Here is an 11,945-nt window from a genome sequence, read left to right on the forward strand (position 1 = left end):
TTTTGCGTTTTGTATTTTCCCGCGCTAGCAAGTATCGATGCTTACTGCAGTATTGTACAACCCAGCATACCTGTTGTACTTTCCATTAATGTGGCATCGCTGTCAGAGAACTTTAAATTAGATGGCAACGGCCACTTTTGAATGGTGTATTAATTAATGAACCGAGCTGCCTGCCTTAAAAGCTGCACATTGACTCAATTGATGTTATAATTTTAGTTAATTGGAGAATAACTGTTTCTATTAAAATGTGTCAATAAATTAGTGAAGTAGTTGTACATAAACATTTACAAAGTGTGTTGCAAAACAACCCCTAAGCCAGCTGTAGCTGTACCTGGGCGGTATGTGTATGTGAGTCGGTGTTTATGTATATGTGTGTGTTTAAAAAAGAACACGCGACGCATTGAAGCAGCCGGCAGAGGCGGCAGAGTGAGGAAAAGACACAGTTTCTAGACTAAATAAAATACATAGAAAATACAAAAATCAATTAATTATTGTTTAATGTAAAGTAAAACAAAATGTGTTGATATACAATTTGGGAAGAGTAACGTGCCGTTTCTCGCTGCTATCTGCAAAACTCTCCTGTCGACTGCTGGCGCGTGTTCCCCTCCCCTCCTCCCATACATTCTAATTATTTATAGGGACTCAAGTACCCAAAGCAGTTTCCGACAATGCATCAGTTAATGCGACAATTGCTCAATTACAAATACCTGACGAGAGAACAAATCAATGGCTTCGACAATTACAAGGTAAGTTGAGTGTGGGATGCAAGCAGCGGAACGACTTTAAAAACGATATTGTTATTATTCTGGTTTTTTGCCTTCGCTTTTCAGTATAGTGCCATTGACACTTCGCCGTTAAGCAAATATGTTATGCATCCGTTCTGGAATTGGTTAGTCGAGGTGAGTAAAATCAACAGCAGCGCAGCATAAAAATCAATACTAAAATTAACACCCGGCCACCCATTTAATATATATTTCCGTTTCCGCGCTCTCTCTCTCTTCTCTCACTCTCTACCGCTCACAGTTCTTTCCGCGATGGTTTGCGCCAAATTTGATGACCTTCCTCGGCTTCCTCTTCAGTGCTATGAATTTGGTGCTGCTCTCCTATTACGATTGGAATTTTAATGCCAGCTCTGGAGCGGAGGACACTACACCGATACCGTCTTGGGTTTGGCTTTGCACAGCGCTTAATATTTTCATAGCCTACACACTGGATGGTATCGATGGAAAACAGGCACGGCGAATTGGCCTCTCGGGTCCATTGGGCGAGCTTTTCGACCATGGCCTAGACTCGTACACAGCTATGCTGATCCCCACATGTTTATATAGTATATTCGGGCGGAGCCAGATCTATTCTGTGCGTCCGATGCGAATGTACTATGTATGTTTGACGGTCTATTTCAATTTCTTCGTGTCCCACTGGGAGAAGTACAACACCGGTGTGTTGTACTTGCCCTGGGGGTATGACCTCAGCATGTGGGGCAGCACGGCTATGTATGGTTTTACATGGTTGTTCGGCTTCGAACGCTGGAAATCTGAGTTGTCTTTTGGTTTCCTGGGCACAATACCATTGGGAAACGTTATGGAGGCAGTGCTCCATGTCAGCGCAATGGCCAATCTACCGCTCGTAGTCCTCAACGTATACAAGTAAGTGAATATAATAAATCCATGTTAGCAGCTACTAAGCATAATTATAATATCTTCACAGTTCCTACGCACATCGCACAGGTCGTATGCTATCTTTGGGAGAGGCCATACGTCCACTTTGGCCATTCTTAACGTATTTTGTCATATTGCTGCTGTGGCCCTTTATGTCTCCAAATGATATTATGGAAACAGATCCACGGGCCATTTTCATGCTAAGCGGTACCGTCTTCTCCAACGTCAGCGTAAGTTTCATTAGCGACATAAACTTCCTAACACCTGTTAGCGACCCTTATCGGCATGCTTATATGTAATTCGTCATTTGCCATAGTTTTGTTATCGTCCCTCGCCACAATGAGTCAGTGGGAAAAGTTTACGTCGCGTGTTTTATAGTCTGAGTCAGAACTATTTTTATTGCTATGAGTATTGATATTATTTGGTCCATTGGATCTACGCTCCTTTAATTTTCAGAAGTTGTACCATTTTAGAATATTTAGTTTATTACACCAAATGGTACTGCCAATTCATGGTGGTAAGCAATTCAAAAAAAACAAGATAGAACGCTACAGTCGAGCAAGCCCGACAGTAAAATAGCCTGTACTCTCCACAAAAAAAGAAAAATTAAAAAAAAAAAATTTAAAAAAAAATTAAATTATTAAAAAAAATTAATGAATTAATTAATTAAATTAAATTAGAATATATGTTTATGTTTAGTTTTAACAGCATACATTTACATCACGTACCTATGCGTGTTTATATGCGTGTATGTATGCAGCACAAAGTTGAACCAAAGCAGCAACAACAACAACAGCTGCGGGCAGCGCTGCCGACAGAGGCAGCGCATGAGCAGCGATTTTACTTATGGCTATAACTTTCTTCAGAATTGACCTATCATGATGAAATTTGGCACACGGACACATTAGTACTAACTGGATGTACCTACCAAAATTGATTTCAAAATTCCGAGAATTACGGAAGTTATAAGAAAAAACACGAATTGCGGGGGAGTGGGGGGGTGCATCGAAAAAAAACTCAAACTCGTACTTTCTCGGTCTTAGGAGAATATGGAAACCAAATTTGGTTATTCTAGCTCTTATACTTTCTGAGATCCTTGCGTTCATACGGACAGACGGACAGACGGACAGACGGACAGACGGACGGACGGACAAGGCTATATCGACTCGGCTTCTCATCCTGATCAAGAATATATATACTTTGTGGGGTCTGCCACGCCTCCTTCTGTGTGTTACATACATGCGCACAAAACTAGTATAGCCTTTCACCCTTTGGGTACAGGCTATAAAAACACTAGAAATAGCTTATCAAACTATAACTATAAAAGTTAAGCTCTCTAATTTCGCATACTCTTCTGTTTTACTAAAGAGCTTCAAATTTATAGCTACATAATTATTCTATTGCAACCGAAACATTTTTAAAATGGTTGGAACTAATCTTGATGGGGTTCCTGCATTCAAAAGTATAAGAAAACGGGAACAGACCTAAATATTAGTACATGTAGATGTTATTGTAAATGTTTTAAAATAAGATTGAAGTCAACTCCCCCAAAAGTAAATCAAAAAATTTCGGCACTAGCGATAAATATCTGTTCTGTCAGCACAGTTGGCAGAGCTTTTACCTTAACAAACAGACTTGTTACCAAATACGATTCCAGACTTAACTCATTAAAATTGTACTGAGAAAACAGAAACATATAAAAATAAAAATCCAAAATGCCCGGGTGCTGTGGCGGCCGCACTTGTGCCGATGATTTGAGGGTTGAGCGCGAGAAGAAACGCAAACAATTGATGGACTGCGATCCGGAGGGCGCGAAGGCCATTAAGAATTATATGCTATCGCCCGCCGAGTATGTGCAGCCGTTGGCACTCAAGTTCTATGCGCGTCACGATTGGCCGTACTTCCATTGCAAAAAGGAGGATGTGCAGCACATACGAGAGGTGTTTGACAAGGAGGGCCTCAATCAGGAGGAACGCTTGGATGGTGTGGTTAATGTGCCGAAGCGCCCCACTCCATTACCGGTGACAGAGAATCAAATCTACGGCTGGTATCAGCACCGGGCGTATCGCTATTTGCGCAAGGATCGGGGCGTGTTTGTTTTTCCGCGTGAGATGGATCCGGCCATTAAAGTAATGCAGACCGATAAGAAGAATAACCCACTCTCGCGTTAAAGATTAGAACGATTAAAAATATTAACAGTCGCGCTGTTAATTAGATTTGCAAGCCGTTAATAGATTGAAGTCAGCTCCCACACACACAAACCCACGAGCAAATGAATATAAATTTGTTTACCAGCTGGCTAATGATTGCTAATTTGTTTTTATTTTCGTTTCCGTCGTTTGCAGTGTCGCCTTATTGTTGCTCAAATGTCCAGCACGCGCAGCGAGGCCTGGCATTGGCAGACACCCATGTTCGCATTGTCCCTAATCCTAAGTCTATGGCTGCCCATACTGGAGCGTCCGCTGCTCTACACGCTGCTCGTTGTGACAACCCTTACCCATTGGCATTACGGAGCCAGTGTGGTCAATCAGATGTGTGATCACTTCAATCGCATCTGCTTTACGGTGCACAAACGGGTGCCAACGCTGGAGAAGGAGCAGGACAAGCTAAATCCAAAGGCCGACTTGCTGAAGCAGGAATAGTCGGGGACATGGATGTTTGCATATATTAGGCGCTGGCTTTAGGGCTTCTGGTTGTTGCATTCAGTCAGTTTCTACTCCTTTTCAAATATTCTGTGCGTATGTGTTTCCTTCTTTATCGTTTTAAATTGAGGCTGGTTTTAGTCAAAACAATTCGTAAGTTTATATCTAGGTTAGCTGAACAATAGATCAGGATATTCTTCAGTTATATGTCTTGTATTTTACATTTGTATTTTTTCCGCTGTGTAGTTTGGAACTTGTATTGAACTCCTATGAGATTTGTTGCAAAAAGTATTACAAAACTCAGTAAATAGTATTATTTTTATTGATAAAACATTTAAGAAATTGATAGCAAAAAGTATATTTATAGGTTCCAAAAACACTCGGGGAAATCTAAACGGAAACTCCTAAACGAAGCCAGTGTACAATTCTATACAAATTTTATGTTTATGTTTATGTAGATATAATAAGACTTGAGATTTTATATTACCCACAACGTGCAAAATCCAAGACTTAGAATCAGACACCTTCTTCCTAAACAGCTTCCTCTCCACTTCACCCATATCACCAAATGTATTGTTGTACCCCTAAGCCCACTGTTCGTATAGCTTTTTAATCTTATCTAGACATAATCGAATATTCTATTTGTGCTATTTATAGTTTATGTGTATACTCATTGCAATTCATTTGTTCAAGTATTTAGTTTAATTTACTGGGAAAATTAAGAAAAGACCGTAAAAAACTTTTAAATATAACCGAGAACACCTCTGATTATTTAATTTTATTGTCATAATTTATATTTTACATATATAAACAAGCAAGCCCATTTATTCAATTGCTACAAACGGCCTGCTTATTATGAATATACCTACATATGTATGTATAAAAATCGTGTGCATACTTGTATGTATTTTGCTCGCTCCCCCACTTTGTGTAAAAGACAATTCAAAATAATAATAAAAAAGCCATGAGAACAGCAAATTCCAATATGTTTCGTGTGTTTCTTTGCCCTATAACGAAAGAGTTATAGACGAATCGATATAGACATGTCTATAGGATTGTCTGTATGAGCAACTCGATTTTTTTAACCATAACAGCTAAGCAAACCAAATTAAATAGACTGTAGTGTCAATAGAATGTGGACTCTTCTAATCCATACGCAGAGAAACCTTAGAAACGGTCGGTAAAAAAAATCACAATTAATAGGTGTCATAGGAGCAATCGTAGATAAAACTCCAGTTAGTACCAACAACTGTTGGTGTACGTATTACGATAACGTAACGTTTATTTATTGATTAGTTTCTTAATTGCCTTACCACATCCTAAAGTTCATAAGTGGACTACAAAATATAGGTGTGTTTACACAACACATACTCGTATATGTATTTTTTAAACCTGCAGGGTATACACGAGTCTACCAATCTGCAAATTATTCATTTTCTGATCCACAGCTTTGATAACACTAAAGCTGGGGATCAGTTGCAACCTTTTTTCAACTTTATCAAGCCGATGACCTAATATCTAAATTAAAGATCAGCAGCAGGAACATTTTGAACACAGCAACATTTTGAACATTCTTATTAACTGCAAAAAGCAGCACATGTTGTTATTTGGAAAGAATTCATAAGATTGATAGCGGTTGGGGGAAATTATTAATTACTTCACATATATTTGTCTAAATCAATATGTAAACTTCCAAATTTGCTTAAGACAGAAAGTTCAGGAAATGGAAAATGGTGTTTAATCGGACTCATTGAAGCTGAACTCTACATGGCTTTGTCTCTAGCATTTATAGATGATGCCTAATAATGGCTCGCGTCCAGCCATTATGTTATTAGCCACGCCTACAATTCGAGTACGTGCCCGAGCCATTAAGAAAACTGCTTCCTCATTACCAACTAATTGCCGTGTAAATCGTAAACACAGACCACTGTGCGCTGTGAGAACCTAACGGCTGACCAATATCAGCGAACAGTGGCGTTCTTATTGGCACAATAACAACAGCAGCAACAACAACAATACAATTGAACGCAAGTCACGCATCCGAAATGGGCACGGCATAAAAACAAAAAAAAAAAGAGTAAACAAAAGGCAACAACAACAACGCAAGCGAAATATGAATTAAGCTCAAGCTAGTCGGCGTCGACAGCTAGCAAGCAGAGAGAAGGGCGATCTGAACCGAACAGAGGCAGAGGAAGAGGCAGAAGAAAGCTGCAGCAGCAGCAACAGGTCGTCAATGCACACTGGAAATAAAGTGTTAGCAATAGGAAAATTTAAAATATATTTCAATATTTTTTTGTTCTTTCGTTCCTTTTTAAGTCCTGTTGAAAATTACTTTTTAGTCACTTAAATTATTTTTGAAGTGTGGCATTTTTAAGATGTGAACATACAAACATTCTTTTAACAAAAATTAAATTATTTATTTATTTTGTCGTTATGTTTTAAGTACAATGTTGAAAATGATTTTTGGGGTATTTGACTGAGTGTCTTTTATAAGGAAAGCCTTCATAAAAGACAAATTTTGGTTTTATTTTTGAATTGTAAAACGTTTGCATTGAAAAAATTAAATTATATTTTTTCCAATATAAGATATGTATTTTAAGTGACGATAGATATATTGATAATGAAATTTGACTAAATTTTTTCATATTTATTGCAAAAATATTTAAATAGTTTCGTGTCAAATCGAAATTTGGGAAATTAGAACTGTTTTTTCAGCACAGGTTGTTAAGATTAGAGTTGTCTTTGAAGCAAAATTGTGAAGAAGCCCCACTGTGACAAGTTGTGGCTGCAGCCGCCGTATAGAATCTTCAGCAAAGAGACTCACAGCAAATATGAAAGTTGCGTCTGAGTCGCCGCTGCTAGCCTTCCTGCCTGCCGGCCTGCTTACCTGTCTCTCTGCTTACCTGTCCAAAGCAAAGGTGTTAACTTAAGCTGGCTAGGCACGCAACTCGCAGTAACGATTCTGAGGCGCGTGTGTTAAGAACGAAACGCGCAACCAGAGCGAGAAGAGCAGTTTAGAGATTCCGAGTTTCGAGTTCCGGAAATGTTGTCATTGTTAGTTTTGGGTTCGCTGCTGTTGACGACGATATCGTCGGCAACGTCGACGTCGCCCTATTTATCCCGCGAAGATGTAGCGAGCAGCAGTTCAACGCTAACGCCCACACCTACGGCCACGTCCACGACTGAGCCGCCTATCAGCAGTGAGACGATGTTGATTTCCACCACACTGCTGCCCCAACAACAGCCTCAGCCGCAGCCCATTCCCATAAAGGAGGACGACAATTTGTTGCCGCTGGGCGAGCTGGAGAATGCGTTGAGCCGAAGGACTGTCACCTATGATCAGCGACAGGAGGGGCAGTACAATATTCGCGCCGATTTGGAGAACTTTATGATTGTGCTCATACCGCCGGGTCCACAGGAGGGACTCAGCTTGCTGGATCTCCTCACCAAATCTGCCTCACACGCCAGCAAATCCAAACGCAAGCATTTCGCCTCACGCCATGGCCTCAAAGGTTCGCCCATCAAATCCTTCTATCAGCAGCAGCAACAGCAACAACAAAGACTTCAGCAGCAGCAGGCGGAGCGAGCTCGTGGCTACGGCCAGACGCCACAATTGGCTATAATGGGAACGGCGGGCGAAAGTCAGCAGGCGCCGATGGTCAGCCTGCCGGAGTTCATCGAGGGACGCACTCCCTATCATGTGGACATCTCGGCCAGCGACGATGAGCGTCAGCAGGTGGAGGTGCTGCCGCCTCCATACTTCCCACAGCTCATCAAACCCTTTCATCTGGATGCCGAGCCTACGCTCATACAGGCGCTACCCCCTGCGGAGGCCACCTCCACTGCAGGATCCGCAGCAGCTCCACCAGCTTCCAGCCTACTCGAAGGCTATCAGCAGCAGCCGGGCGCCCACTACTATCGGAATTCACGCGCCCTGCTTGGCAACAGCTACTTGGACACCAATCGACTGAGCAGTGAGGAGCGTCCTCAGCTTAAGAAGCGCCGTCAGGAGCTGACCATTGCTGTGCCGCTCTATCGGGCAGATCTGAACGCCGAGGCCAATGCCTTGTACCCACCCATCGATGTGCCCACATACTTCCAAGACCGCAACTGGCAGTTAGACGAGGAACCGACGCCCACACAGCCCAAGCGCTTCACCTTCGACCTCTTGGCGGATGCCTCCCACTCCCAAGCCTCCCCCTCATCGCACGAGGCCTTGATCCGTGAATTGGCGCGCTGCGCTCCCGGACAGCGACGCGATAGCTACGGCGACTGCCGCCAGATCGAAGGCTATTGAGCATGAGAGTCCCCAGACTGCTAAATGAAAGCGTAAATCTAAGTTTTAGCACACAATACATGCATACATACAAACAAACATACATACTATTTAGACTTAATTTTTTATAGCAACAATGACACAAATTCAAATAAAAATACGAATAATTTAATTTGAAAATCATGCGCATCATCATGTAAATTAATAGCGTCTGTCTATAGCGGAAGTGGCTCGCCGCTCCATTGAAGGATATGTGCTTGTCGGACCGAGCGGGGGGCGAGCCCAGCTGGGGGATGGAAAATAAAGGCAAATAATAACTGGCTTGTATTCTTTTTATAGCCACGAGGGTTATACAAACAGTCATGCACGATTGAGAATTCTTAGAGAGCGTTGAAAAATTAATGATCGCAAGGAAGAAAATGTATGCATAAAAGGGGGAAGTCTGAAAGTATTTCAGGATTATCCAATGAAGCAAACTCTGATATCCTCATTATACATTTGTATATCCATAGCTCAATTTAAATTTCTTCGATATATACTCGTACTTATCGTTATGTGGAATTCGCGTCGTATAATCTGTCAAAGCCGATTTAAAACTATTATATTGGAACAATGAGCATAAGAAGTGCTGCAGCTTAAACTGTTTTTCCGAGCTTATGGCACGCTATTATTTCTGATCTAAATCGAATAAAGCAACCTCTGATACACTGAAGAGAATATAGATTCTTAACTAAACTTAAAAAGTATAACGCAATGTGGAATACACTGTAAGAATCTCGCTAACTTGTATTCTTCAATCATTTTTGCACTATTGAGAACTCTTATAGAATTTTAAAACTAATTTTGAATGTAAACAGATGTAGAATTTTAAAATTAGGTATGAATGTAAGAAGGTGGGTTGTAAGAAAAATACTTAGACTTATATTTCTGTACTTGGAGTGTTTTGGGAAATATTTTTTACTGGAACGAGCGAAAGAGATTTTTAAAAGTCACTAACAACGCAGGGTTTCAGCAACTTTTCAAACTATTCTCGCGATTTGCCGCAAAACCAGCAATTTTCTATTAGGTAGAAACCAGTTTTTATTACAAATGCGAAAAACTGAAAAGCGGTTTCAAGTTCCTCCTGTGGGAAAAGTGCACTGCGAGCTCCTATGGTCATTGAACCTAATGGATGACAACACAACACACACCTGAGCTAACAAATCCATTGACGGCGCTAACAATTTCTATAAACAAACTCAAAGTGTTTGCCATTACAGGTCAGATTGTGTTGACATAAAGTTACATTTTCCAGCGATCGCTTGTAGATTTAGGTTATTAGGTTAGTTTGCCCGACAATTAGCGCACAAATCCTAAAAACGAATGGGTTGGTGACCCCGACCATTGTTATATGGCTTCCGTAAAGTGGCAGCAATTTCCTTTAAGGAAGCATTAGAAATGCACATAACTAATTGTGATTGATCAGCAGCCTGAAGCTTGAATGAACATTTCCCAGCATCTCGATCACAATGCGGAAGTCTTGCAGCTTCGGTCAATAGCTGTGGTGCATTGAACTGTTCTAGCCTGAGCCTGCTGGGCAGGCAAACAGGCAGGCAAGCGGGTTTCCATTTTATCTCTTTTTCATGCAGGCTCTGCAGAGCTTAGAACTTGGACTCTGGTATCATTCGTTGCAAGCTCTCAGAGCGCAACGGTCCTGTCCAGTCGTGTCTCGCTAAAATGTGTAAGTTTACCAATCGCCTGTTTGTCTTTATCGTCTTATTCCATGTGGCTGTGTCCAAGCCCATGCGTCCAGCCCGTCTAGCTGGAGAAATCAGCCCACGCCGTTCCGATCTACTTGAGTTCTTGTACGATGACTACAATGACTATGGCTTCCAAGAGGAGCAAATACACTACGATCAGCGGCAGAAGGGGGAGGAGAACCTGCGTGTTAGACTCGATGGATTTTTCATTGAGTTTCCCACGCTCGACGATCCCTATTCTTTGGATGTCTTAGCTGAGCAGTACATAAGTAAGTTATATTAAAGAAAAATGTAGTTCATTAAAGTGAAAATCACAAAACAAATAACCAATAGAACCTGTGAAAAAATATTTACTTAGTTTAAAATGCATATGCTTAACACAACAAATTTGTGCTTAAGTTTTACGGCGTAATACCGGTGAAACCCACCAACAAAGAGTATATGTATTTTATTTTTGTGCTTGATTTGATTTGCTTATCAAAGCACTGACCTTTCTGCAACACGCGCTAAAAAAATGTCTTAAATATGTTTAGTATGCTCGTTTAACTAATCGAATGCTGCTAAATTAGTTCAGTTCCTCAACTCAAGTAGTTCAAACGTGCACGTAGCCAGGAGGATTAGCGTCATGCTTCTACGTTTTTTTGTTATAACTGTCCTTATTTGGGCATATTGCGATCTTGGATATGCCGACAGTGATAGCAGCGCTAGCAGTGGCAGCGAAAGCGGAGAGAGCCATCATTATCGGCAGGGGAAACATCATAAAGATAAATACAACCGGCCTGCATATCCTGCTTATCCCAATTCCTATACCCCGATATCGCCACCGTATTACTATGGAGGCTATCCGTACATGACTGCCCCGCCAACACCCCCTCAGCCATTTAACGGAATGCCTCCACAGCCGTACCCCTATCCAGTGCCGTATTATCCACCATATGCTGAAAGCTCCAACCCCCATCTGCCAAGTGGCCCGCAACCAGCATCGAGTGTTATTAACCACTCTCTGAAGGTTAACAAGGAATACAAAGAGGATGGACATCATTCAAATCAGATCTAACAATGATAAGAGCTTCAGTTCCAATTCGTGTATATAAAATAAAATTGAAAAGTTACTTTCCATGTAGATGCAAAAGCTTCTGCCTATCATACAGCTGTTTACGTAGATTATGTTTGTTATAGAGCGATGCTCTTCTAGTCTCCGAAATGTAATCGTTAATTCTAGACGCTGGAGTCATGCAATACTTATAATACTAATCCACTTTACCTACTTGATAGAGATATATCAATCAATTTATTTCAAATCTTAATCAATTAACGGAACGATCATTTTAAAAAGTAAATATAATATCTGAGGAAAGTGTTATAATTTAAAATTTTAATATCATGCTTATAAAATGCTTTTTGAAGATAAAACGGCAAACAGTATAACTCTTCGACAAAAACAAAATCGATTGACGTCCCTTTATTATTATTTGCAACTAAAAGTATGCTATGATTTCTTCTAAAATGTACGAGCTTAAAATTTTAGTTACACTCTTAGGAACCGTGTTTGCTGTATATTTTATTTGCTGGATTTTGCAATTTTATTGGCGTTCCATAATTTTTATTATATTTTACTCCTGCATTTACA

At 40.7% G+C, this 11,945-nt stretch overlaps 5 protein-coding genes across 6 annotated transcripts; all 5 read left to right on the forward strand.

Moving 5' to 3' along the window:
- The first annotated feature begins 206 nt into the window (after window positions 1-206).
- LOC115625735 (ethanolaminephosphotransferase 1) lies at window positions 207-5,076 on the forward strand. Of its 2 annotated transcripts, none has more exons than XM_030520887.1 (6): window positions 207-338; window positions 639-746; window positions 831-899; window positions 1,024-1,646; window positions 1,708-1,888; window positions 4,004-5,076. In XM_030520887.1, the coding sequence occupies exons 2-6, from the start codon at window positions 669-671 to the stop codon at window positions 4,298-4,300; spliced, it is 1,248 nt and encodes a 415-aa protein (XP_030376747.1). In that variant the 5' UTR covers window positions 207-338; window positions 639-668; the 3' UTR covers window positions 4,301-5,076. The 2 variants fall into 2 exon arrangements, with proteins under 2 accessions (XP_030376747.1, XP_030376746.1); XM_030520886.1 differs by having other exon boundaries at window positions 208-348.
- On the forward strand, window positions 3,287-3,964 carry LOC115625736. The gene has a single exon (XM_030520889.1). It carries the CDS (start codon window positions 3,374-3,376, stop codon window positions 3,827-3,829), a length of 456 nt encoding a protein of 151 aa, XP_030376749.1. The 5' UTR covers window positions 3,287-3,373; the 3' UTR covers window positions 3,830-3,964.
- A 2,267-nt stretch (window positions 5,077-7,343) lies between the features above and the next one.
- LOC115626078 lies at window positions 7,344-8,756 on the forward strand. Its single transcript, XM_030521331.1, has one exon. It carries the CDS (start codon window positions 7,344-7,346, stop codon window positions 8,595-8,597), a length of 1,254 nt encoding a protein of 417 aa, XP_030377191.1. The 3' UTR covers window positions 8,598-8,756.
- Window positions 8,757-10,292: 1,536 nt separating this feature from the next.
- Window positions 10,293-10,598, forward strand: LOC115626079. Its single transcript, XM_030521332.1, has one exon. The coding sequence runs from the start codon at window positions 10,293-10,295 to the stop codon at window positions 10,596-10,598; it is 306 nt and encodes a 101-aa protein (XP_030377192.1).
- A 292-nt stretch (window positions 10,599-10,890) lies between these two features.
- On the forward strand, window positions 10,891-11,463 carry LOC115625968 (cyclin-K). The gene has a single exon (XM_030521212.1). The coding sequence runs from the start codon at window positions 10,941-10,943 to the stop codon at window positions 11,370-11,372; it is 432 nt and encodes a 143-aa protein (XP_030377072.1). The 5' UTR covers window positions 10,891-10,940; the 3' UTR covers window positions 11,373-11,463.
- Window positions 11,464-11,945: the final 482 nt, after the last annotated feature.

This window comes from Scaptodrosophila lebanonensis, unplaced genomic scaffold (genome assembly GCF_003285725.1).
Source record: "Scaptodrosophila lebanonensis strain 11010-0011.00,11010-0021.00 unplaced genomic scaffold, SlebRS2 tig00000080-arrow-pilon, whole genome shotgun sequence".
Lineage (NCBI taxonomy): Eukaryota > Metazoa > Arthropoda > Insecta > Diptera > Drosophilidae > Scaptodrosophila > Scaptodrosophila lebanonensis.

Excerpts from the sequence above, each read along its gene's own strand:
- LOC115625736 (XM_030520889.1), top strand. The coding sequence starts at position 3,374 with ATGCCCGGGTGCTGTGGCGGCCGCACTTGTGCCGATGATTTGAGGGTT.
- LOC115625735 (XM_030520887.1), top strand. The coding sequence starts at position 669 with ATGCATCAGTTAATGCGACAATTGCTCAATTACAAATACCTGACGAGA. Across the intron at positions 747-830 it reads ATGGCTTCGACAATTACAAG|TATAGTGCCATTGACACTTC; the intron begins GTAAGTTGAGTG and ends TTCGCTTTTCAG. Across the intron at positions 900-1,023 it reads TCTGGAATTGGTTAGTCGAG|TTCTTTCCGCGATGGTTTGC; the intron begins GTGAGTAAAATC and ends TACCGCTCACAG.
- LOC115626078 (XM_030521331.1), top strand. The coding sequence starts at position 7,344 with ATGTTGTCATTGTTAGTTTTGGGTTCGCTGCTGTTGACGACGATATCG.
- LOC115625968 (XM_030521212.1), top strand. The coding sequence starts at position 10,941 with ATGCTTCTACGTTTTTTTGTTATAACTGTCCTTATTTGGGCATATTGC.
- LOC115626079 (XM_030521332.1), top strand. The coding sequence starts at position 10,293 with ATGTGTAAGTTTACCAATCGCCTGTTTGTCTTTATCGTCTTATTCCAT.